The 26542-nt window shown below is 42.8% G+C and overlaps 1 protein-coding gene across 4 annotated transcripts in view; it reads right to left on the bottom strand.

Moving 5' to 3' along the window:
• The window catches only part of FSTL4 (follistatin like 4), a 236482-nt gene that overhangs the window by 142582 nt on the left and 67358 nt on the right, over positions 1 to 26542 (bottom strand). For all 4 annotated transcript variants that reach the window (XM_080400455.1, XM_080400452.1, XM_080400454.1 and 1 more), the window contains exon 4: positions 19273 to 19521. In XM_080400455.1, the coding sequence (XP_080256581.1) occupies positions 19273 to 19521 (249 nt within the window). The remainder of the gene's footprint in view (positions 1 to 19272; positions 19522 to 26542) is intronic.

Below are 26542 nucleotides of genomic sequence, written 5' to 3'. Positions count from 1 at the left end.
TGGGCTACTTTTATAATTTCTATGCTAATGCACAGAACTCAGAGCTTGGCATTCTATTTTTTTTTTTTTTTACAAGTATTAAAATAGCAGAAGACCATCTGGTAAGACGGACTGAACAGCTCCAAGAAAAAATGGAAATGCAATCTCCAATAGTGCATGGAAACAGCGATGTATGGAGGTGACCGAGGACCTGCAAAGTGGAACAGGAGCGTCTTCTAGACTGCCCCAGGATGCACAGCAGAGACATAGGAAGAAATAAAAGAGATGACGGTCTCAGACGCATTAACGGAGAAAACATGACCACCTCTGAGTGAATTATGTCACACGGGTGTGCAAGAGTCTGCAAAACATGTGGATGAGTGGAGCTGGCAGAAGGCCCTAGCAAGGGGCACAGCTCCCCAGGGTAAAGCACTGCCAGATCGGGGATGAGGACGTACCTGCTGAGGAAGACAGGACCGCTGGCCACAGGGCACCCCTACGGTCTGGGAAATAGCCCAGCCAACGCTTACGCCCCCAACTCAGCCTTGTACTCCACAGGACAACAGCAGCGCAGGGGATGGTACACAAAAAGTAAGTTTTAGATGGAAGCTGAAGCTTTTTTGTTATTATTGCAGATTTCATCACACGCTGCTGAGCTTCGCAATATATAAAACCATAAAACGTATTGAACAGAGTTCAGCTGAAGGACTGTAAGTATCTAAATTAATTTTTCATACCCAGAAGATATCCAGACAAGCTTTATAATCCCAGCCTCCCCTGTCTGAGAGCTCTCTGTAGACTTTTTTCCTTGCCTGCATGGTAATATCAACAAGTAGAGGAGAGCAGCCCAAGTGCTTTGCACTGTGGGAGTCTGCAGGTGCGACCAGAACCGCCCCGAGCTCACGGCTGGTTGGGGATGCCACTTTTTGCCACCTTCTCCCCAGGCTTGCTCGAGGCTGGATGTCTCTGCCCAGCATCACAGCATCACCCCCTGGAAGATGAGACACAGCTTGTGTTGGGGGGGCTGCAGGGAAGGGCAGGGTGACACGGTGCTGCTGGGACCACAGGCTGTAGTGATGGTGCTCAGGCTCACAAATCACCTCTGCCGCAGCCCTCACCTGTCTCCAAAACCAACCCCCATTTCACACGGGCCGATTTCTCCTGGATCAGCCATTCAAACTCCTCCTGTGGGCAGCTCTAGGCCTTTTCAAAAATCAAGAACAACTGAAAAGAGATTTTCTAAGAGCACAAGGTGCACGTCTTAAAATGCTGCTCAAGCTTCTCATCCTGGCCCAGCCCCTGACTGGTTTTCCACCCAAGTACGGCATCTTCTCAGCACCTCCTTGGTTCAGCAGAAGCAAGGGGACTCTGTCCTGCCTCCTTGTGCTGGTGACCACTTGGAGCATTTGACCACCAGACCTGGGAATAGCATCCACAGAAAACCAGCCATGGTACGAGTCCCCGGGTGCCCTCAGGCCTTCCAGCAGAGAGCAATGCAGGTACAAATCTGCACAGAAGCGCCTTTTTTAGCTTGCTGGTAGGCTTCAACATAGCAGTGTGCAAAGGCTCGCAGCACTCAGCTCTGGAAAACTTTTTTTTTTCCCCAAGTTTATGCATATAAGTAGATTTACAAAGAAAAAAAATATAGTGCATAAACCCACACAAAGAATTGAAAATAAAAATAAGGGAGCAGAAGGGAGAGCCAGTTTCCATGGATTTTTTCCAGTGGTACAGACCTAGGAGGCTGCAATCAGCACTGACACAGGCTCTCCCCTGGATGAAGAAAGCATAAATAAAGTAATTAGATTAATCAAGTAGGGAACTATTCAGCAGCTAATTAAAATACCCAATTAATTATAACTTCTTCAAAACAGTCTGCTAAAAATGGGCCGATAATGCCCAGACAGAAAATAAACAGCCTATTTTGTTGTTATTTCATGCCTTCCACCGCATGCCTGATGCCACCTGCCTGCCAGGCTGTCCATCTCTCAGCCAGATCCCTGGACTGGATCCCGGATCCCTTGGATCAAAAGTGCTGAGCAGATCCCTTATCGCATGAACAATATACAGGGAAGTGTAAGTCAGTCTAAAAAAAGGGCATGTCAATTCTCCTCCCTGTTTTACACTAACAACATCTATTTTTCCATTTATCTGCACCTTTTGCTGTATCGATCAGCAACACAGAGCAAAGACTGTGGCAAAGTGACTTTTTATAGAGTCAGGGTGAGCGGGCAGCTGCAACACACCTATCGCTGGCTTGACAAAAAGCCATTTGGATCATCTGTCATCTTCATGGCTCCTCACTGCTAATAAAATTTGGGGAAAATTCACAGCATTAAGATGCAGAGGAAAAAACAAAGCTTCCAGATTCTACCTGTTACAGGAGCTAAACTCCTACAAACAGCCTTTACTGACAATAAGTGATTTTCATCACTGAGCTCCTGCTTTCCTTAAACAGAATTGTAAACTACCAGTGGAAATATAAAGGCAACAAATTGACAGCTAACTTCTTACTTATTCTGTGCTTTTTATTATGAAACATTCAGAGGGTTGTTTTTTTTCATACTGTAACAAGTGCAAATGCAATAATGAAAGAAAAATTAAGACCAACATCTTCCAAAGTGCTCAGGAGTTTCCTCACTCCACATTATTTACCATTGATCTCAGAGTAGAAGATATACATCAATGCTAAGCACTTTATAGTTGTCGGGGGGTGTGGTGTGTGGTGTGGTGTGTGTGCGTCAACTTTTTTAAAAAAAGATTAATTTGGGTGCTAACACATCCCTTAGAAACACACAAAACTTCATGCAGCATATAAAGGCAGGACTTATCATAGGAAATAATTTGTAGATAAATCTGTTTATTCAGTATTAGAAATGTCTCGATAGGGATAAACCTCACTTGGCTTGGCTTTAGACAACACATACTCACTCAGAAGCTCATTCAGCCCAAGACTGTAAGTTAGAACATTATTTCTGCAACAGTTCAAAATATTTTCTTCAACACACTAAGCTAGATTTTTTTTAACCTTCCTTAGAACAAGAGTTTTTAGAAAGTTTTCCAAGTCTATCATTCAAAAGACACAAGTTACAGCCATCTACAAGATTTGAATACAACTTTCAAGGCCCCTACAAAACGGTCTTCCTACATTTCAACTCAGTATCAATATTTCTTTTTTAAAAAACAAACATTTGCAATCCTACTCACGTTTCCTTTTAACTTATTGATGGCGGATATATTTCGCCATCAGGTATGCTTCTGAACTTGGGTAAAGTCACTGTGGGTTTTTAATGCTGTGGGATGCAGATGCGGAAGAGCCTGAGCAACCCAGTGCTGCCACTAAAGACACAAAAGATACTCTCCTCTACTCTGCACCATACTTGGTAGGTTTTTTTTATTATTATTCCAATTTACATTTGTGGTTTCTCATTCCTCCCTGGCAGCTATGGCTCCAGCAGCAATTCTGAGCTCTGTGCCCTGACTGATGGCCCCTGCACGCAGGCACACATTTGAAATAAGACTAAAAGAGGCATCCAAGACAGGATCTCCACAGTTTCCATGGGCTGACTCCAGTTTAAGCTTAGTTAAAAAAATCCTCCCCAAGAGCACTGCAGTCTACCACTTGGCACCAAGAGTATGGAAATGTTTGCTGGGTGACCAAAGGGAGGAGAAAATTAGAGTAATAAATAAATGGGGAAAATCACAGAAGTTAAAAAAAAAAAAGACGAGAAATACAATATTCCACAGGAAAATGAAACAAAGATTTTGCATTCCCAGATCAAAACACTTCATGAAACATTTTGCAGATGTGGCTCTAGGCTGTTTTCTGATCCACTGAATGTTATGAGATGATGTGAACGAAATGTCAGTATATAGGTTAAAGATATCTAGAGATGTAGTAATTCTACCTGATTACTTTGAAATGTCAGAGTTCTCCAGCTCCTTATTGGGGATGATGGCTCTTTCTGAAGCCTGAGGAGGAAGACGACAAAATCTGGGGATTCAAGGCTGTTCTTTCTTAAGTTAGGTGGCCATTGGCAAGTGTTCTTTTTGAGATAACTCTTAGTATTTTATGCATGTTAACGTAAAGAAAAATAAGTTATACTACCACATTCCCAGAGCTTAGGTTACCCCACAGACTTTCAGTGGTGTACGTAAGACAGTACAGACCAGACACCATTCCAAACTCGATCCGCTTTCATGGCCATAACAGTATCAAACAGGATAACGAAGCATTTCTTAAACACTTCCCCAATTCTTGATCTTTTTTGTAGCCTCCAAAACAAAGGTGAGTGTAGAGAAGTCTTAAGTAGATACACGTGGCCTCCTCTGTTCCAGCCAAACTGAAAAGAATTAGGAAACAGAGTAATGTCTGTTCATATAACATGATGGAAACATCTCCGCCCAATGCAGGGGAAAAAAAAAGAAAGAGAGAAAAAGAGAGAGAACAGTGTTCATGAAAACACAAAAGGAAGCCCTTTGAATAATTTCTATCCATTAGAAAATCGCCATCAACTTAAGAAACTGGTGAAAACTGACTTAAAATCTGCCAAAACCCCAATTGGGCCAGAACAGGGATGCATCTGGGAGGCAGCTGCTCAGGAAGGGCAGGATTCCAGTGGCTCCCCCGAGCTCGCTGTGCCTGGAGAAGCCCCGCGCGCTGCTCGTGCCCCCGCCACCTCTTGCACAGCACAAGGAGGCCAGCCTTTCAGCTTTAAAAGAGCCGAAGGAATTAGCTATAACTGACGAGCCCAAAACTGCAGCCTGCAACCTGTTCACATTTCTGAAGAGAGCCCAAAGTAACCGCACTCCGATTTTCACCAACTCATTATGTAAAATAAAACCCAGCTGAAAGCCAGTGTGGGGCCACAAAATGCCTTCATTATCTTTCAGTTCTGTTCCAGTAAAACTGCAGCCAAAATCTCTTGGGTTCAGAGGGGCTGAGGTTTTTGTCTTAATAGCCTTTTACTTCTTCCACACTGTACAGCTTCAGCAAGATTTTCTGCCAGTTTGTTTGGACCTAACAAGCTATTTTACCATTAAAACAAAACACAATGTGTCCAGAAGTATTAAACATTTTCCACAAGGCCCTGTTTCACAATGACTCCAAGCTTGACAATGCCAAATCATGAGTCCAAGACAGATGTTTTCCAGATGTGCTGCCAATCTCATGTACATGTTGGATGCGGAGCTCTTCCGAAATGCTATCAGAGTTGTACCTGCTGCACTCACATAGGTTGACCCCTGGGTTTCAGCTTCTGTGTAACTATTCTTATGAATAATTTTCTCCAGAAAACAGCCACATTGCTCACGTGCCTATAGGAGGCTGAAGCGTAATGATAACCACTGTACGGAACAGATGGGAAAGTAATGGGAAGCCATGGATGGAGAGCTGCATCAAGCCCATAGGAAAGAAGATCTCCCTCACCACGCACCACTGTGATGTGTTTGTACAGATTAAACCATGGAAAGTCTTTGGGACAGAGATGATCCTCTACATTGAGTGAACAGAGGTGTCTACCCTCTGGGCAGGAGCACCTCAAACCCGTGCCCAGAAGGACCCAACATGTAATGCCCACCCCGCAGTCCTGCACCGACAGCCTTCACCACAGCGAGTTCCCAGGTCGGGAGTCCCTGAGCCAAGTGGGTATTCATGGCACTTGATTATTTATTGTTTATCCCCATGTTATTCTGAAATTCAAGTATCAATACTCAAACATTGCCCATATGAAAATACCACCGTGGCAATTTCCTTTTAGACTGTTTTACAACTCAAGCCAGAGGAACACAGCAGAACCCAGAGTCCAGTCACCCTCAAAAACATTCGCATTACATGAGACACCCCCCAAAAGAAAAATGATTTCTAAATCTTTGCCTTAGAAGACCCTGAGTACAGCTCTGATCCAAAAAAAGGCCAAGTATCAGAGGCTCCTTTGAGCTGGCAACACATTTTGCTATTGCTAACAGTTTACCTGCAAGGCACCCAGGTGCTGTGGCGAGGGTTATCTACACACAGCTGGTTCCACTGCCCATCGGTCTTTGATTGAGTTTATCCATGGGCAGGTTCCGAGAATCACCTTTCCAAAGAAGATTTGCTTTAATTGGCTACGTTGGTCCTCCAGGAGGAGCACCAAGATAGGGCTTCCACAGTAAGAAACTGCAAATATAAAGTTAAATTCCGTTTTCTACAAATATTCAGGAACCAATTTGCTAAAATATTAATGAATAGCAAACTGAAGGGCCATGGATACAACCAAAGTGCTTACATACAAAAATACAACTAAATATTCACCTCAAGTGTTTTCACATTATTTGGCTTGCTCTAGATTTAACAGGGGGGAAGAAAAAGCCCTGTAGTAATGCCTGGCATTTGGCACCGTGGCTTCCACTGGAAAATCTTGGGTGAGGAGACCAGCCAGCACAGGAGAAGGGTCCCCAGAAGTGGAGGGTCCTTGTGTGTGCCCAAAGCCCCCCAGAGAGGAACCAGGGCAGCACCAGGCCACCACCACCTCTCCAAACCCCAGCACAACACCACCCCAGCAAGCTGCAGCGATGCTGCCGTGGCAAAGCCTTGCTGAGCTCTAACAGCAAAACAAAGCCCCTCGTGTATTTTGGATGCGCTCGAATTCTTTCCCTTCAGCTCTGCTAGGTCTTGATCACAACCCTCTGGAGCAGGATAAATAAATAAAAGCCCACTAAAATTTCAGATGCTACTCTGCAATAATTTAAAAAATAAAATTCCCTGCATTCATCCTGAAAAAAAAAAAAAGCTGCTTTGCTGAATTCTCAACTAAATTGCCAGTGTGGCAGACAAAAAGTGAGCAAGGAGGAAAGAGGTAAACTGAGAGACCCTGACAACAGACTGCCATCACTGCAGGAAGAGACCAACCCCACACATCTTACATGGTGAACCTCACACAGGTGAGCCTTTCTTCAGCCCATCAGACTGTTTGCAGTGAAAACAACCCTCACTCAAAAGGAAAACCAACGCCTGCCTTCACATTTGTCACACCAATATGCTTTTTACTATGAAAGCTACATTTAGGTATAATTGCAAGTGATCAAGTTCCTCACTCCAACGTTGTGCTGTTCCTTCCTCCTCCGAATTAACTGAAAGAGCAGAAGAGGAGCGAGCTGTCGTTTTCTCCATCACACGCGTTCATTACTGTGGCGATTTTTTTTGTTCAGCAAGATCATTACGAGATGAGGAGACCGCAATGGTATTTGCAAAACTGCAGAATTTCCTTTCCCTTCCAGAGCTCCAAACCTGAACACGGGGCAAAACTCTTTATGCGAGTACAGCAGCTGGATGGGCTTCAGAACTTGCTGTTCTACGTGCCAAGGACAGCACAACTCCATGTTTACAGACATCGTGTGCCACAATCACACCCCTACTGACCACAGCCTGTTGCATCTCTGCTTGGGCGCAGGGATTCTGCATTCAGCAGCCATAACCAGTCCTTCACTCCTGCAAAACCTATAGGAAAAACAGCACATGCCATAGGATTTCACAGGGGCAGGGAGCCTAAACTTGGGATGATTTAACAAGGGCTCTGACAATCATTTCTATGACCTCGAGGAAGTCACTGGCTCTCTTCTAGACAGTAATTCTTCCCCTGTAACGGGTGGATTACTATTTTCCTGGCATGCAAGGGTGTCGTGAAGTTTAATTCACTGATCTTTGTGAAGCATTCCAGGACACTTTGATGGAAAATGCAAAATATTATCAGTAAAAGCCTCCCACTTAAATGTCACCTGAAAACCTTCCTCTTACTCCTTAATTTGCAATTGATCCCCGCTCAATTAGAGGTAATGGGATTCACATGTACACTTCAGCAGCTGAGCAGACCCCACAGGAAGGTGCCAGTGACAGCGTCGGCGCTAATTCACACAAAGCAGCCAGGCGATTGGTACCTGCCACTCCATGAGCCATGGCTGGATGCCGCATCCCTGTACTGCACAGTGACCACCCAAATCGGCAGTGGGTGAAGGGATGGGGCACAAATCCTGCTGCCACCACAGCACCCACCCCCTATACAAACGTGGCAGTGGCTGCACTTCTAACTAACTATGCAGTTTATGACTGAAATTCCTCTCTGTGACTCAGCTTTTTACCAAAAAAAAGAAAAAGAGACAAGAAAAAGTTTCTACTCAAAGAGTCTTCAAGTCACTAGCAGACAGACCAAATCTGCACATCAGTCATTAGCTTACTATGTCAAGTTTTAACGTTCATGGGAACAGTTTCATTTCACGTGGGCAAGGGAAGGCAGATAACCTCACTGCTGGCACTTCGTGCGCCTCCAACGAGAATACAGCTTCAACACAATATGCAAAAAAGCAACCAGGGAATTACAAAGGGCTTTATCAGTACCTCATGCTGCAGAGCTCTGGCAGAGTGCTTATTTTAAATAGTATTGCTCTGACTTCACGACACCTCCAGTAGGATTCAGCCTTCTCAAGTGTATTAGTAAAAAGTGCCTGTTAAATCCTAGAGCGGAGAGGCAGGAAGGGAGCAAAGGCTGGTGGAAGCGGCACTGGCTTTTTTCCTTGCAGCCACTTAATTGAATCTGCAGTATCCAGCCTGTTGGTATTCCCCAGCACTCAGAATTTCAATTTGCTCCATGGATTTTTATACTGAGCACCCAGAAAAATTAGCATTTGTGCTGAATAGCTTTTAATCAACTATTCTCAAGTGTCAGTCCTTTTCATCTGTAAAGCACTTCTAAACCTCCTTGCCTGAGTCTCCCCTAACCCTAAAATTTTTTCTATGCATTTGTTTTCCTCCATTCAGTTTCCAGCAAGCATCCTTTATCACGATCTCATCATCTTAATCTTTAATGCTCATCTCTACCTTTTAACCTTTCCTGGTTTATTTTTAAAGCAATCTCTTGGTCTCTCTCAGGGTTTGTTGTTTCTTTTTACTTAATTAAGGTTTTCCCTGGCCTCTGTCACAGCGCAGAGCTGGAGCTGTCCCATGGAGAGTCACCCGGCACCAAACTGCACATTATCCTCTCAAAAGGTGACATGTGTGGCCCTTAATTAAGACAGTAATTTTTCTCTGAACACAATTTACTTATTTTAGAGAAATGAAGGCAAGTGTCACAAGAGCATTAAAGAGCTCAGCTCCCGATTCCTTTGGCCACCAACTGGCCAACACACCTAATTCTGAAAGAACCAGCATTTTTTAATCAGAGGAAAAGATGACATTCCTGGTTTAAATTTTCAGTCTAACAATGGCTCACAGGAAATCTGCTCAAATCACTTGGCCTTTTTTGCAGCAGCGATTTCATACCAGACTGGGACTTGGTTCCTTGCAGAACTGCAGTGGCTGTTGGGAAAGGCAACCAGCCCTGGGGAGAAACCCCAACCTGCGAGAAAAATTACAATATAGGATACTCTTTACATGCAACGGTATTAACCGTGCTGTGCATCTGATGTGGTAACTCCATGCTCCAAGGTCCAGGCTCCCTCCTCTTCCTCTCACATAAACCTCCCAGCATAGAGAAATATTTTGTTCTTTGTGGTCACAAGGAAATGAAGCCTTAATATATATTCTCCATAGGTGACATTTTGCACATACATAAATTACCCCTCTCTTGAACCAGCATCCTGAGTTTCCACCTGATGTTCTTCTAGGCAGAAGCACTTGAACATTCCAATAATGCTGAATTACTGCAGTTCAGCGCTGAAATTTGAAGGTTTTCCAACACAGAAAACACTTAAATTAAACAGCAATAGGAAATCTTGATGCAATATTTGTTTTACTTCACTTGAGATTGCTTGGGTAGAATATACCATGTGTCATCCTGCCCTTACACTGGGAAAACCATGGATGTAGACACTTCATGGAATCATTTAGGTTGGAAAAGACCTTTAAGATCATCGAGTCATCATCGAGTCCAACCATAAGGTTGTTTGATTCCGTTCATTTTTTGATACAAGCCCCATAAACAACTAAATCAAACTTTAATCTAAATATCCTTTCATTAGGATATTGAGTAGAAGTCTGTATGCAAAGCTGAGTGCAGCCACAGATTATCCGGAATTGGGTTCAACCCTTCACAACACTCGGGTACGCTCAGATCACCCATTTCACCAGCGCCTCCAGTCAGAGGCAATAGAAAACTGCAGGCGGCAGCGAGTGCTTTGCCAGCAGCGCGGTAGCCTGACATTTTGCTATGTAAATGCTGTCCGTGTGTGTGCCCCAAGGGAGAGTCCTCTCCCCACGAGCACCCCTCAGGAAATTGCATTCTGAAACTTAGAGCTTGACACAATGATACTTTCATAACATTTGATGCATGAGAAATCCTTCAAATTACTGCAGAAGCAACAGAAGAGTTGAAAAAGAAATAAGACATGGGGGGGGGGGGGGGGGAGGGAGGGAATAAAAGTGGTGTTGTTGTAGTCCTGTTGGTGCAACCATGACGGTCTAAGAACTCAAACGTGCACAGGGTTTACAAGGAAAGGCAGTATCTTTTACCAGACTAACAACATTTGGGAAAAAACAGCAGGCAAACTTATGAGCATCCAAGCTTTTTTCACAATTATGAGATTCAGAAATGCAGAGACTCAGTAAATGTGTTACTTTTTAATCATGACTTCATAATATTGTGCCCACTCTGCTGGCATTTCTCCAATTTATTCATCACCTAGAGTGGTCTGGAAAATTGCTGATAGAACAGTGAGAGCAAGTATTCAATTCAATGAAATGAAAAAGCAAGTTTTCTTTAATGTTTGCTACACAGGGCTCTTCAATATTTAAGTAAGGTTTAAGCTCACAAATTCATGTACAAGAAATACCATCCTGATGTGCAGAGAAGTGAGGTGGATGCAGTGAATCCAGACTGCCATCCAATCACAACAAACATGTCTCGGATGCAAACAGCACATAAAAACAGGTAAAAATGAAAGAAAGCCATCCCCTGACACCCTGACTGCTGTAGGCAGCAGTACACAAGCTTGCATAGGAACTCCGACCGGTAAACGCAAGGCACACCCCTCTGTCCCTGCCCGTATCCTTTACTTGGATTCTCAGTCCTCTGTCCTCTCCTGCTTTCATTCCCCATCACAACTGCTAAGGCTATGCAACAAAAGAAGCTTCATCATCACCCCTCAGCTCTCCTGAAATGACTGAAGGTTTACCAGTGCCAGGCTTTGAGCCGCCTGAGCACATGCCACCACCCTCAAGAACAACGAGCTGGATCTCATTTCTCTGCCCTCAACAATATCAAGCTGCAACTCTTGCTGCTTTAAACTGAGACCATCTCATGCTACCATTGTCTTCCTCCACACCATGGAGTTTGGGGCTGAGCTTTTCTATTCCAATGTGTAAACAGATCTTTAAACCTCTTTCTTAACCACCTATCATACCCTCCTTTATGTTCACGCAGAGCAGGAACTCCCAAACAGTGCTTGACGCTGGCGTGGTCCTCCAGCAAGGCAGACAGGCTCCATATCTCATTAACTCTAGGCTCTGGTGAATGCAGCTCAACCAGCACACTCTGAATTATAAGAGGGAAAGACATTTGAAAGAACAATTCTGAATTTTATAAGATGTTAATACTACTGCTGAAATATTCTTTAATTTTTTTTTGTTCGCTATTTGATACATAATACAAAGCCGTTTGGTTTTACGAGAGATACTATGGCCATGCACATCAAGACCAGCAACTGGAGAAGATTAATAGACTGGTCCTTAAATAAGATGAAACAGATAACAGTCACCAAATAAAAACTGTTCATGGGGGCCTCAGTCATGATCACTGTAAAAAACAAACTTTACACAATTTCACATTAAAAACAAAAGGCCACATTACAGTTACTCCTGAACTCCCTGAACGACCATTGCCTCAAATTGGAGCTATAAAACCACCAGGAATGCTGGATAGGGATCACTTTAGATAACACCACTTTTTCCACTAGCTTCATTCACAGTACGTTTTCCCCCATTTCAGCTTTACTGACCATATCTGAAATGTGTCACCAGTCTATGCAGAGCTGCAGTATCAGGGACACAGAGATTTGTTTTTGGTGAAGCAGAAGCAGGTAACAGCACCACTGCAAGGCGTTACAGTGGACATAATTCACCTTTGATTGACTATGTCAAATTTAATGTCCATTGCAGTGCTCCAGTCCCACCTGCCTGTGAACGTGCAGGATTACCATTATGGCCATGAGGCTCCCAGAAAAGGCTTCTTATTACTAATATGAATTAGGTCTCCACAACTTTTTTTTTTTTTTTTTAAATTTTACAGGCATTTCTTCTTTGGGGACTTTTTGTAGGACTTCCTTTGAACCCTTTCTAATTTTGACTCTTTTTCTTATACTTAAACTTTCCATGCTCTCTTGTTATTGACATTTAATTTCCAATAAAAGCTCAACTATATCAGGGAGAGTTTCACTGCTGGCTCTTAGAAGACCAAGATTTCCCTTCCACCAATTTCATAATGTGAACAAAGGTCTTTTAAAATGGAAAACATTCTTAAAGACCATGCACGTACTCTTACAAAATTCCTATTACCAAAGCTAGCAGCAGACTGTCTCATGTTTGCATCCTCACATAAATCAATGGAATTTCCATAATTTACCCCAAAGGTTGATGCAATCTGTTTATAAGGAGTTAAGCTGTCAATCACATTTAAGAGGATTCAGCCTGAAAAGCCAGGTAAAATTGATCCCTCCCCCCAAAAGACTCAGTGGAGGGAGCTGAAAAGGCAGCACGGGAATAGTAAGGAATCCCTTTGGCATTCAGAGTCCTGAAGCATTCAGTATATGAGAACTGTATCAGCTCTACTGAGAGCAAACACATACCTCCATTATATACAGCACTTATCTCTCTTTATAACATTTGACACTCCTAATATATTTACATTGGACAGCAAAATGATCATTATAGGCCAGACCTACATGTCAAAGACCCCAGCCTCCTCCCCAGAGGGATTAATTGCATGCCTCCCAACAGCTCTGAATCCATCTCGCTGCCACGGAAGCAGCCTGTCAGCAGTGTTGCAAAGTTAAATCGGCAAATATTAATTGCCAGCTGGGAAATCTGCCATTAGTTCACACTCAGATTTTTTTTCCAGCTGGAAAGATAGAGTGTGTTAAATGGAGCAGATTTCTTTGCAGTCTGCAAACCAGCCGACAGAGCGGGTTTGCCTGTTTTGCAAGCACTAAATGAGCAAAACATTCAACACCTTCTCAGAGATGTTTTGAAATGCTGTTCTCTAGAACAAATTACTTCTGGAAGTAACAAAGCACCAAACTAGCACATGGACAACAAATAAAGGGGAAACAAACCACCACCACCTGAGGCTGAATTCATAGCTACTCAAGATTACTGCAGTGATATGTTGCATGAGTTATTAGCCTACTTACAGTTTTTTTCCAAGTTTGTAATTTATTTATGTTCAAGCACAGCAAACTTTCTGTCAACATGGAGAAAATGATAATTTTCCATCATTAGAAAGAAACTTTTTGGAACTGGAGGAAAGATAAACAAGTTGAAAATGAAAGATGCCATTTAAGGCCATGAACTCGAGTGACCCTGGGGTGATACACGCTGGAAGAGGTCTCCCCATGGACACATCTAGTGCAGGGTCACACCGGGTCACTCAGGGCTGTTTCCAGCCACATCCTGAAAGCCCCCAGAGATGAAGGTGGCACCTGGGCAGCCTGCCCCACCACTGAGCTGTCCTCATGGGAAAACCATCTCCTTACATTCAGGCTGAACTTCTCATTTCAGCTTTTCCCTTTGTTTCTCACTCTCATCCCATGCAGAACCAGGCTCCACTCTATGCTACACACATGTAAATGCTACAGATTCATAGAATGGTTTGGGCTGGAAGGGACCTTAAAGACCACCCAGTCCCACCCCCTGCCACAGGCAGGGACACCGGCCACCAGCCCAGGTTGCCCCCAGCCCCGTCCAGCCTGGCCTTGGGCACTGCCAGGGATGGGGCACCCACAGCTGCTCTGGGCAGCCCGTGCCAGCGCCTCGCCGCCCTCACAGGGAAGGATTTCTTCCTAACATCTCATCTAAACCTCCCCTCTTTCAGTTTACAGCCATCCTCCCCTGTCCCATCACTACATGCCCTTGTAAAAAGCCCCTCCCCAGCTTGCTTGTCAGCCCCTTTAGGCACTGGAAGCTGCTGTAAGGTCTCCCCGGAGCCTTCTCCTCTCCAGCTGAACCACCCCAACTCTCCCTGCCTGTCCCCATCGGAGAGGGACTCCAGCCCAAATGTCATGAGAGAAAAAATTATTCTCACTCTTCCAGTGTGCATGCACACTTGCACATGTATGTGTACACGCACGCACCACCCAGCACAGCAGCACCCACGCTTTGGAAGACAAAGTTCCTGGCATGAAACGCTGTGGCCAGCAGCAGTGAAAGGCTCGAACACAGCAGTGTGACCATGTGTGTAACAAAGGAGAAAGGCAGGTGGTTTTCCACAGGTATTTCTTTTCAAATTCTGTACAGAATCTGTACAAAAATATGGTTATTAGAGGCAAGAATTGACCTTGTATGAGACTGAAAATTACTGCGGTGTATTTGTTTAAAAGAAAAAATATTTTAAGCATTGAGACCAAGTTACTGAAAAAAATGCTACTGACATTTCAGGAGAGACATGAGGAAGGAGGAGAATGGGACTGGAATACCAGACGTGAACGTGCTTTTATAGTGCCCCATGTCTCCACATAAAATTCTGTCAGATGTCATAAAACTAGAGCTTTAGTAGAAGTTGGACTGAATGGAGGAAAAAAAAAAAGAGAGAGAGAGAGAATGAGAAAAGAATAAAGTAATTGGCAGAGGTACAGTACATTTACATAATGGAAAGTTCAAGAATTTGGTCAACTAAGTTGGATTGAATTCATGCCAGAGCACAAACTAAATCTGACCAGTTGCAATACAAAGCCACTATACAGCCCGACAAGAAAAGTGGAGGTTTTTTTATTAAAAAATCCAATACACCTGGATAAAGGGAGGATGTCACAACCAGAGAAAACAGGGAATGAGCCTGGGCAAGCGACACGGCTGCTCTCCTCCAACAGGGGCTTGGCCGATGCAGGGGAACTTTAGGATTGCTGATCTTGCAGAAAAGAGGAGGAAGGGACAGAAAGAAGGGGGAAATCACTCCTAAATTCTGAAAATGGAAAAGCACAGCTCTAAACAGAAATAATTTCTCTGATGTACGCACACTGCTAGAGAAATGCACTGCTCAAATGTTTCTGGAGAAAGGAAGGAGGTAAGGGAAGAAAACCTGTATCGAGTAGTGTATGTGCAGCTTTCCTTGGCTCTCAAAATATTGAGAGAAAATGAGTGAAGAGACCAAGTGGGTATAAAAAAAATCAAAAGTAAATAAAAATGAATAGAAGTTAAAAAAAGGGGACTATTGCTATGGGAAAGCAAAGAATAGTCCAAATCACTGCGCTAAAATGATATAGCTGCATTATCCAAAGCATTTATTCAAATAGGAACGTTTCCAGGCCAACTGCTCATTTTGGACATCTGTGGGACAATTGTCATTATGAGCACAGATATCTTTCTGGTTTTCGTGGGTATTGGGAGCGCTTTTGGGGAAGACTAACTTCTTTCCTCTCCTCTTCAGCAAAGAGCAAAAGCATTTTATCTTTATGTATTTCATTACCCAGTCAAAATCACCAATACTCAAATCAAATGACTATGGAAGGTCACAAAACAGTGAAAAAAAAAATATATATATATATAAAAAAAACAAAACCCACCAGCCACACAGTAGCAAAATCTTAAATAGATCATTTTCCTTAAGGGAAAACCAAACTATGTTTCATACCAGTGAAGACAACCAGATCAAGAAGATTCTGAACAGCTACGAGCAAGAGTGACATTTCTCCTGAGACCGCTGCATGTAGGACTTCTGCTTTACGGTATTTCCCTATGGGCTCCAAACTCTCAAGTGAAGTTTTCCACCTAATTACCATCTGCTTTGTCAACTGAGACAAAGGGATGGCATTTGTATTTTTGTGCATGGCATCACTGGGAAACTATGCTGCACCAGCGGGTGCAGGACAAAGCCTGGGGAAATCTCTTTTGCTGGGACTATTCATTGCTTCACCCACATTTCCACACGCACCCACCTCAGATGTCACGTCCATTCACCAGCCCAAGCCTCCGGCGCGGTGGCCAACTCAGCCCAAAGTCTGCACACCAAGGACTGACACCCTCCATGAAATCTTTCACGAACACAATGCTGATGCAATGGACCCACGTTTGCCGACAGCAGAGCACCCATGTCTCTGCATGGCTCACCCTCACCCAGCAGGTTTCAGTGATTTTACACGTCTCTTTGAGAGCAATCTGGATTAATTTCATGTAATGTCATGGGGGAATCTGAATGTCCACATTTATTTATTTATTTATTAACTTCTTGGACTCTCAAGGTTTCAAGCAGCCATTTCATTCCAGGCTGGGCAAAGGAGAAATCAGTCACCTGCCCAGAGCCACACTCTCTTCTGCTCTTCCTAATGCTAGTAGAGAATGAAATGCTAGTGAGGTAGCACAAATTAAGCAATGCTTCTAGTCACACACAAGTATTGGCTATACAACAGTGTTTACAAAGCACTTTACATGTGATGAATATGTTAGGAGACCCAAAAAAATCATTTCCCAAAACACACTAAAGAAAACAAGATCTTTGCGGTTTACTTTGTTATCAGTTTACTGTGGATAGACCTAGCTCAGCTGAAGTGGAATCAAGACTATTTGATCTCTGTCATACTTTAAGGCCATCCAGTTTCTCACTGATAACTGGTTAAACTGGCAGAGCACACAGATGCAATCTGCAGTGTCCCTCAGCTCTACAGAGGGACTTAAGTCTCAACTGAACACATCAACTAGGACAAAAAGCCAAGAAGCAGCCCACTCATCAGCCTAACTGTACTCAAATAATTAAACCATCTACTTGATAGAAAACAAATAGAAAGTATGTACCTACTGACAGATGTGCACCTGATATCCAGCTGAAATAATATTTTGCACCTTTACAATTTTTCTCCAGTCATGAAGTCTTATGCTTTATGTTACATTTATAAGGGGGCTTGTAAACCTGTAGCTTAATTGCTTGCTACAATCTTCTATTTAAAAGAAAACACTATCACCCTTGATTTACAAACAGGAGGCTAAAGTAAAGAAATAAAAAGGTACACAGAAGGTTACTCAGGAACCGCATGGCAGAAACAAGGGCTGAAGCCAAATATTCCTAAGGAGTCCCACTCTTAAGATAAGGGGTTTTCTCCAATGTTTTATCTCCGTGTACAGAGGTGTAAAGTACTTTTTTATTTATGCAGGAAGAGAAGTGAGTTGTTTCTTTCTTCTCTTCCACAAAGCTGTTATTCTGCTGAAAAGCAGATCTGAGCAGTGCTCCATGGCAAGAGTTTAAGGGTTACTCTAAACTGGGACACCAAAATACTACTTTCTGACATCATTTCATGGTGTGTTCAGGAAAGTATTCAAGCGTGACATTGTATCATTAGGTATAATACAGCCATTGCAGAGGCACTGATTACTGCAATGAGAACTCATTTTCTTTAACACTATATGCGATAAGGGATGCATAAAAACCTGGCCAGAAACATCATTGTAAAAAAGGTGGGCTACGTACAAGAATGAAAAACCTGAAAACACTTTGTGGGGAGTCAGGGGGAGAAATCCCCCTCCATCGAGTGGGGTCAGGGGGCTGCTGAGCACCTGTAGAACTGAAGATTTACTCTTTCTTTGGGAGTTTTCTCATGCTGCAGTCCCAACTGCATCTTATTCAGGGATGGAAGCAGTTTCCAGCCAGATCTGCACCCTGATCTGACTCAATACCCAAAGGCAGAAACACCAGCACTAGGAGCAAGGCACAAATATCCTTTTTAGATGCTCCTTTTTACAGTGAGAAGCAAAAATCCCTCTTCACCTTGACCTGCTCAGGTGCTGTCCCTCCAAATATGCCTTCAGGCGACCTCTTCCCATGATTAACTTCATACATGGTCCATTGGTCCTAGACCTAATGACCTGCTTTGGTAAACCTAGGTGACAAATTAACCCAGCTCGGCTGGCATTCACCAAGTCTGCCTTCCAACCACCTCCTCTCTCCCATCTGCTGCCAGACCTCAAAATAAGTAAGATTTCGCAATGCTGTGCAAAGCAGTGCCCAGGTAGCTCTGGAAATTTTGGGCTGGTCTTGGTCTCCAGGCCTCCTCTAAGGCATGAGGACAGTAATGTTCTTCTATCTGCAAAGGGTATCACGAGGATATATTAATAATACTCTTTGAATGGGCTCCTGTTTCTTAAATAGGCTCTTCTAGCATCATGTTAGTAAACGAGAACCTGTGATGGATAGCTCTGTATATAGCCAAGCTCCTCAGGGGCTCAAGTGTCCCATGAGCTGAAGATAAAGGAATTATTTTCATATTTGGTCACATAAATGGCACTGGATATATTTGCAACAACCCACTCAAATCCTTCTATGGTTATATGGAGTCATATCTGACAGTAAGTTCTCAAGATAGAGTCTAGTGAGGCCTTTGTAAGATCTCTCATTAGAAGTAAAATAATTTACAACTTATTCCACTCCCTGGCATTTTATCACACACTCCTGCTACTGCATCCTTACTTGATTTGTGACAGGATGGTACATGGCACACAAAATGTTAATGTAAAAGACACAGGACTCCATCCCTTTGGTGACGTGTTAGAAGGATGATAATGCAATTTGCTACTGAACCAGTAAAACAGATGAAGATGTACACACCCCACTACTGACCTGAACTGTCTTTAAAATTATTTAAAATTTGGTTCCAGCAGTCCACTCCCTGCTCCTTTTATTTCATCTAAACAGTTCCTTTTCTTTGCCCACGTCATTTGCCTAAGTAGGTTTTTGTTTCTCAGTTTTGCAACAAACTTTTTGTTAATACCATATACTTTTTCTTACAGTCTTTGTCTTGTTCAAAGCCTTTCCAAATGAATTTGATTGTAAAAAGTTATTACACTGGCGGTTGAAAGTACTGAGCAGCACAACTACAGTGCAGACAATGCATACAGGGATGTTAATTATTTACCAGTTCCTGTTTTGATTACATTTTGGGTGGTGATGACATTCAGGGGCTTAATAGCTGCATAAAACATGGTTTTATGTTCTACAGTGTCCTAGAATAAACCATCCTTGAAAAATTTATCTCTTGGAAATAAAACATACCATTTGGCCATTTATCAGGATTACGGTAAGATGAGTGATGAAAGTTCTACAGAAGTATTTATTTTTAATGATGCCCTACCTTTGAAAAAACAGTCCTTGCTGTGGATAATGTAGATTTTCTTCCTCTGCAGACAAGAGGCTCGATGCAGTTGACAATGATTTTCATAAAATTTGCCATCAGATCCACACACAGGCATGTAGCTGGACTTGCAGTCTTCCACGCATTTGCACTCGGGCTGATTGGTGTCCTTGTTCACCACACACTTACTCCCCCGGCCACAGTACTTCTTCTCGCACGATGCATGCAGGCCATCCTGCCCATAAAGCACTGGGAAGAGCAGAAAATGTCAGTGAGCAACATTTGCCTAACAGACTGTACTCATCTGGTGTAGCAGCATAATCATTACAGGAGGAGGAGCGACAAGGTTTGCAAGGTGAAAAGCACACTCCTTTGGACAGCAGCAGTTTGAAGAGTATCTTCACCTCGGTGCTCCCCAGCCTCTCCCTCATCACAACAGTAAGCACGTGCTGAAAACGCTTTACTGAAAAGTGATAGACATGGGCTGTTTGTTCTTTTAGCCCTTAGCAAAACTAGACCCTAAAATAAATCCAGTGGGAGCATTTCAGTGGCCAAAATTTGGCCGTGAAAGTAATTCTGAAAACCTACACTCCTTCAGCCACAAAACTCACAAGGAGCTTTCCTTTTGGGCAGCCAAGCGCCCTAAATGACAGCACTTCGACTTCTGCATCAGCATCTGCATTCAGAGACCACCCTCCGCTCCATGAGCCAGCAGAACATCCCCAAGGCCAAAATTCACACAGGTTTCAATGAAAGCTCAGACAAGCAATTGCTGAGAGCTTTTGAAAAAAATAACCCCCAAGAACGACGATCACTGAAGTCAGGGGAATATTACGGGATACTTCTTGCTGTAAAAGCAACCACCAGTGTCTGTCCCTACACTCTGAATAACAACATATAATGAAAAATAACTTTCTACTACTTTTCAGAATTCATTGGATATAGTATTCGGAACTATCTGCTTTTTTATACTATTAAAAGGCTAAGGGAGTTGCCCATGTATTATAACATTTTCTGCTTCTCAAGTTTCCTCACTTAAAGGCTTACAACAGAACATTTATATAATTCATACAGGACAGGGTACTTGCGAACAAGCCACTACTCAGAGCAATAATTACCATTATACTCAATGAAGAGAGTTTCAGGAAATTAGATTATTCTATGCTAATTGGAGTACACAAAGTTGAGAATTACAAAGGGATGCTGCAAAAGGCATAATTAAAGCAGGAATAAACATTTCATAGTGCACAACCCACTGCCAGCCTTGCGCAGCCTTCCAACAGCAGCAGCCACCGGCTGCACCCACGCCATGGCTCAGTCTGGACCAGCAGGACAGTTTTGAAGCAAATCCCTGTTGTCTACATTTACCACATGTAGGTTTGGCTCTTGGTGAGGTTTTGGTTTGCACGAGCTTTCAGAGGAAGCTCAAGTGGAAGCACTGTTGCAGATGTGCTCCAGCATCCAACAGGACAAATCCTGCAGCAACTGTAGCTTCACGCCATCCCCCAAAATGCATCCAGGGCTCTTCCCGTCAAAGATTTTTCAAGTAGCAGAACAGTTCTGCCTAAGAGAGCACACCAGATCTCATCCAAAGACACACCCCCATCACATGCAATGGAGGATGTGAGGAGCATCAGCACTAGCTACTTCAATCTCTCAATTCTTTTTTATCATGCTAAATTCCTCACTAACATTGATATAGGCCCTACCTGCCCAGTATTTTATGCCAATATGAAATGCCCCAGCGTTGAAGCTACGTTTCATCTACTAGTGATCAAGGGGTTAAAGCATGTGCATAAAGACAAGGAAAAGTTCCTACAAAACCCCATTTTTCTTGGTCCCTGTAAAGCCTTTGTTTTTATCAGGGTAAATCTGAAAGGGGAAAAAAAAATCTGTTATTGGAGGATTAACTATTTGATTCAATAACTCATTAAAATTCCTCCAACTTGGCAAGCTAAGAAATATTGACTTTTCTTGACTTGTAATAAACTAGAAGGTCAAAGCATCTCTGAACAGTGCAAAAAGTACAGTCCCTGGAAGGAGTATCTGACTATTCTTTATTTACTTTACTATTTGTTCCAGAATTTCTGCAAAATGTCCTCAGGAATGCAAATTTTGTGATCTCCAAGAGACCTGACTGCCAAGGCCAACTGCATTTGCAGTGCCTGCTGTAGACCAGAGCAGCGTGAAGGATCAGGGCTTGAGGAAGCCCTGGTCAAGCACTGTTCTCTTCCTCCTCCTCTCGGTGGCAGGACCTGCACCTGTACAAGCACTTGGCTTATCCATCACAATGTGCCTCAAAAGACATGTTTTGGGGAGTGCTGTTGATGCTAAAGATATTTTAAAATATCAAGATTCAGGAGCTGTTGTAGTCTATATAAATGTAATTCAGACACAACTACAGCAAAGCCCTTCCTGTGCTTTCTTGATCGCTAAAAATTGATCTCTCCAACCCAGCACCAGCCGAGTACTACACCATGCCTCTCATTGAAGGTTATTTCTGCCTCCTTGTTCACACTGGGCTGCTCCGGTCTAATGCATCGGGTCACATCTGGGCAGGCCACAGCTGCACCCTGCCCACCAGCTACTGCAGGCAGCGAGCAAAAAACCTTCTGGAGCCTCAAGTAGTTTTGGTGTTTTGATTTTTAATATAAACTCAGCATTACTGAAGACAAAGACTATTTCTCTTGCAATGGAAATTTTAAGTCTTTTGATGATACATCAAGGATTTGGTCAAGCACCAGCTTATAAAAAAAAAAAAAAAAGACAAAATACTTCAGCTTTTCTATATCCACCCTGGTTACTATGGAGAAACCACAGAAAGCCCGTCTACATTTATGTCTCAGTCATTTTGTTCACAGTTTGGTTTATTCCGCGTTCCAAGATGAAGAACTCCTGTTTAATCACACTACAGTTAGGAAGTGGGGTAGGAAGGATACCCCCTACAAACAGCCAGAAAGGAAAGATTCACTTATTCGGGAATCCTGGTGTGCTTCTACTAGTCCCAATCCTCTGAAATTTGTGTGTCTGCAAGCAGAGTGTTAACATGGGGTGCCTTTGCCAGAATCTGATCATGTTGATAGCAGCTCTTTAATTCAATTACTATTTGCATAATCCTTTGAAGAACTAAAGCACCCCACAAGCACACTTAACTGTACAGATGGACCCTCCATCCAGGAAGGACTGTAACAGGATGCAAAACAGAACAGAGCCAACAAAAACGGAGAGGAAAGAAGGTTTTTAACTGCAAAAGCACTCTTATCTTTATCCAGGTTATTAATAAATTTAGAGCAGCACCACAGAGAGGGACTTTCCTCAACTGCATCAAGGCACCTGCTCCAGTTGATCCCTTGGGCAGGCACCCGAGCCGGGAAGGACACCAGCACGTAGCTCAGTGGCATCAAACACGCCTGCCACTGGGTTTTTTGGGTCACATTGTTAAAAGTGATTGAGCTCCCCACCCTTACAAGGATTGTTAAAAACAGAAATGGGAAAAGTAATCAAGTGCAACTACCAAATCACTGCTCACAGTATTTACAAGCCCGGCTGTACTGCATGGCAAAAGGCATAATTTATTTAATTTATTAGTCACAAAGAAAGTAATTTACTTAGGTTAAAAACTGATCATCTTGCAAAACAAGCCACTTTTCAACACTAATTAAGCTTACCCAAGATGGCTGGTCTGAGATGTTATATTGTATTAAAGCCAGAAGGATGGGGAGAGGAAGCGCATTTGCATGCACCCACGAACACACTGTGACTTCTCAAATTGGTTTCTGTCTGCCCCTGAGAAATTTGAAATTCCAGTGGAAAACTGACAAAAACTTGGTGCAGGCAGTACAATAACTGACCAGGAATTTCATAAGGCTGGTTATGAGGCTGCCTTCATCTCAAAGCAAGGATTTGATAAGAAAATGAAGATGTTTATTACCACATTGAAGAATACGCATTCTCTGGTTGCTTGTTAATTCATAAAGACAGAGACCTCATCTACCTTTTACATGCCACTAAACATGTTACACATCAGACTAAGGCTCACAGACTTTTTTTTTTTTTCCCCCCTCTTTTACTCCCAAATAAGACTCTATTCCTTACTTCAGCAAAACTTCCACAGAGTCCAGTGGAAGGCTGGGTTCATGACAAGCCCTGACTTTAGTTCAGACCAACCAAACCCACAACACACACAGCAAAATCAACAACGGAACAGCTCTATCATATTGCTACTCATAAAAAGTTGCTTATATGCTGCAGGAATGTAAATTACTACATTTACATGTAAAAAGTCAGTTTGCCTTGAAGTAACAGTGAGCTCCTGCAGGCAGCTGGACATTGAGTTTTATTGCTGCAAGAAAAAGTTTAGATGTTTCATCAGGACTGGAGCCCAAACTGGAAACTTTAATTATGGGGCACTGGAGATTGGTATAACTGAAACTGGAAGCTTCTACACCACGTCATTCAAAGGCAATGCTTCACTTTGCAAGTGTTGTAACAAAATAAAAATAAAATCAGACCCCTCTACAGCCTGACAAAAATATTCCGTCTCTAAGCTTTTTTACTTCCATTAGGTAAACTGGTGAGCAGTAAGTCACAAGCTACTCATCCAGCATCTTGACATCACTTCCCCCCCCCAACACTTTTCCTTTCCCTCATTAAATAACCTTCTACAGCCTGAAATGTCACACCTGTAAGCACTATTTACTGCTGAAAAATATACATTGCCAGTACTGCAGATATATACATACAATGCATACACACACAGGTTTGTGTCTTCAAGATCTTTACACACATCTATTTACATTCCCAGGTTATGTTTACACATGACTAGACGCTTCCCATACACTTGACTTGCCACAACTTTGCTTTTGCTGACTACAGGAAGCCAGATGCTGCAGCACGGCGCCTTACACCTCCCTTCCCCAGCAAGCCTTTAAGACACATCACGAACGACCCACAGCTGGAAGTAACAAAAGTTCAGATGCATGACTATTGAACCCAGCTTCTGTTCAGTTAGCAAATGCATGTGCTACATACATCATTACTACCACAATAAAATAAGAAAGGAAACATAAAGCAGGAATTTCATAATAATCTGCCCTAGGAGCTTCTCAGTTTTTCATTGCATGCCTGTTATGAAAATGGAGAGGCAGAAAAGCTATAGTAAATCACCTGGAATAGGGGCATGGTAATAGTGCATTCATTATCTCTGTTACTAGCCTTTGGTGCTATAATTTATTATTTTTATAAAGCAAAAATGGTGATTTATCCTAGAGAATAATACAGAAAATGAGATGTTTCAAACATACATTTCTGCTACAAATGCAAACTACTTCCTTTCAAGATGCAGGAGGTTACTCCCTGTGTGTATGTGTGTGCACATCTCTGAGCAGGATCGAGAGGGACACAGCACCTGGGAAGAGGAGTTCAGTCACTTTCATTTAATTAGATACTCTAGACAAAACAAGAGACAGGATGCTGTAGAAAGCCTCCTCCAAACCAAAACAAACAAACTTTCCCAGATGGTTACATTGTTTCAAGAGGCCTCTTGCAGAGTTCAACAAACAAAACAAACACCAAAAAGAAACATTATTCTGGAAAGGAGTACTGCAAAAAATAGTTACATTGGTAACACCAGCACCAGGGAAACTGCTTAATCTCTGCAGTTTAGTATCAAATACAACCCTAGTGGAATTGCTCATAGCAACAGTGTGCAGTTATTCTGCAAATAAGGCCAAGGAAACACTCAACAGTATAGGGAAAAAAAATGTATCCATTTTTATATCCAAAACCAGGGATTAATGTTACTTTCTGTATCTGTCAGGACTAGTAAATCCATTAGAGGCCACACCAAGAAAAGGCATTTGAAAATTTCAAGTAACTACACTATCCCTAGTGTAATTAGCCCAATTTTTCTCCCATTTCAAATCCATTTAACCATTATGAAATCAAAAGCTTCATTAAATACTATTTCTGGATAGTATTGTGGTTTGTGAGGGTACTAACATGAAAAAGGAGGCAACAGATGTACAAATCAAAAGACCTAAACTATGGGAAGCGTATACAGAGACTGCTGAGAAAGAAATATCAACCAATACATAAGACCATATATATATTTAGATCCTGGCCATGAAACCCAACCATGCACAATTTGCATGATTGTTCTCTTCTTGGAAGAGCTACTAAAGAGGCGATTCATAAAACGGCTTGTTATTAAATGTTTATCTAAAGTCATCTATGATAGGTACTGCATATTGAAGGCAATATTACTACATTGCTCCAGTGCAGCAAGTACAGACACCTAGATGCGCTGGCTGCCATGCTGCACAGCTCCTGCTGGCTCCGCACCTCGCCCTGCATTTACAAGCCGTTTAGCAGCTCCCCACAACCAGCCCACCCAAAAACGGCACAATGTTAGCAGAGGACCAGCATCCTGCCTGCATTGATCAGAAGGATTTAATTTAATGTTTCCTTGGGCACCTGTATTTACAGCATTGTGAGCAACCCACTGAAGCTGGGTAGCAGCGTGCGTATGCACGTGCATGTGTGCACACACATGTATTTTACTTGATCGTGTATTTAATTATCACAGTATCACACACAGTCTGAAGAATGTTGAAACTTTCCAGTACCAGATCTGGAGGGAACAGATCACATCAATACTTTGGTTTCTTTGGTAGAACTCTATCAGAAGAATATACTCTTCTGAAGGAAGACAATGAAATTCCTGTAGGTCACTGCTCAAAATCTGTCTTGTTGCCTTTAATCTTGCTTATCAGTCTTCTGCCTGCCCCATGCCTCTACTCTTACTGTCCGGACCAGCCTCACTCCTCTTCCTTGTTTCCAGGGGTCTTTCATCCTTTGACCAGCACAGCAAGCCCTAGCACTCTACAGGCTACTATAAAAGGCATGAGAAATCAATAGCGCAGTGTCATGCATCTTTCTGCTATTCCTTCAATAAAGTTCTTGTGGCAGAGACTATAAGGAGGTTAGAATCCAATAACAAAATAACTATAGATGACTTGCCACTTTTTCTGGCGATTTTTCCAATTAGATTACCAGTGGAGTTGCTGGAGGCAAGCTGAACAGTCTAGATCTTCCCAGCTGTCTGCATTATTAACCTTTAAATCTGTCTATACACATTGCGCTTTGCTCCCCTTTCCCTCCAGACACCCCATTCGAGGCTTCCCCCCCCAAATGCTCACACCTCCTCCCCTGGCTCCGCTACCCTCCAGAGCCACCACACACCACGAACCCAGAGATCTCCACACAGCAC

Source organism: Falco punctatus (genome assembly GCF_963210335.1).
Source record: "Falco punctatus genome assembly, chromosome: 8".
In the NCBI taxonomy this organism is placed as follows: Eukaryota; Metazoa; Chordata; class Aves; order Falconiformes; family Falconidae; genus Falco; species Falco punctatus.
The sequence above is the reverse complement of the archived record's forward strand: the minus strand, read 5'-3'. Positions and strand labels throughout refer to the sequence as shown.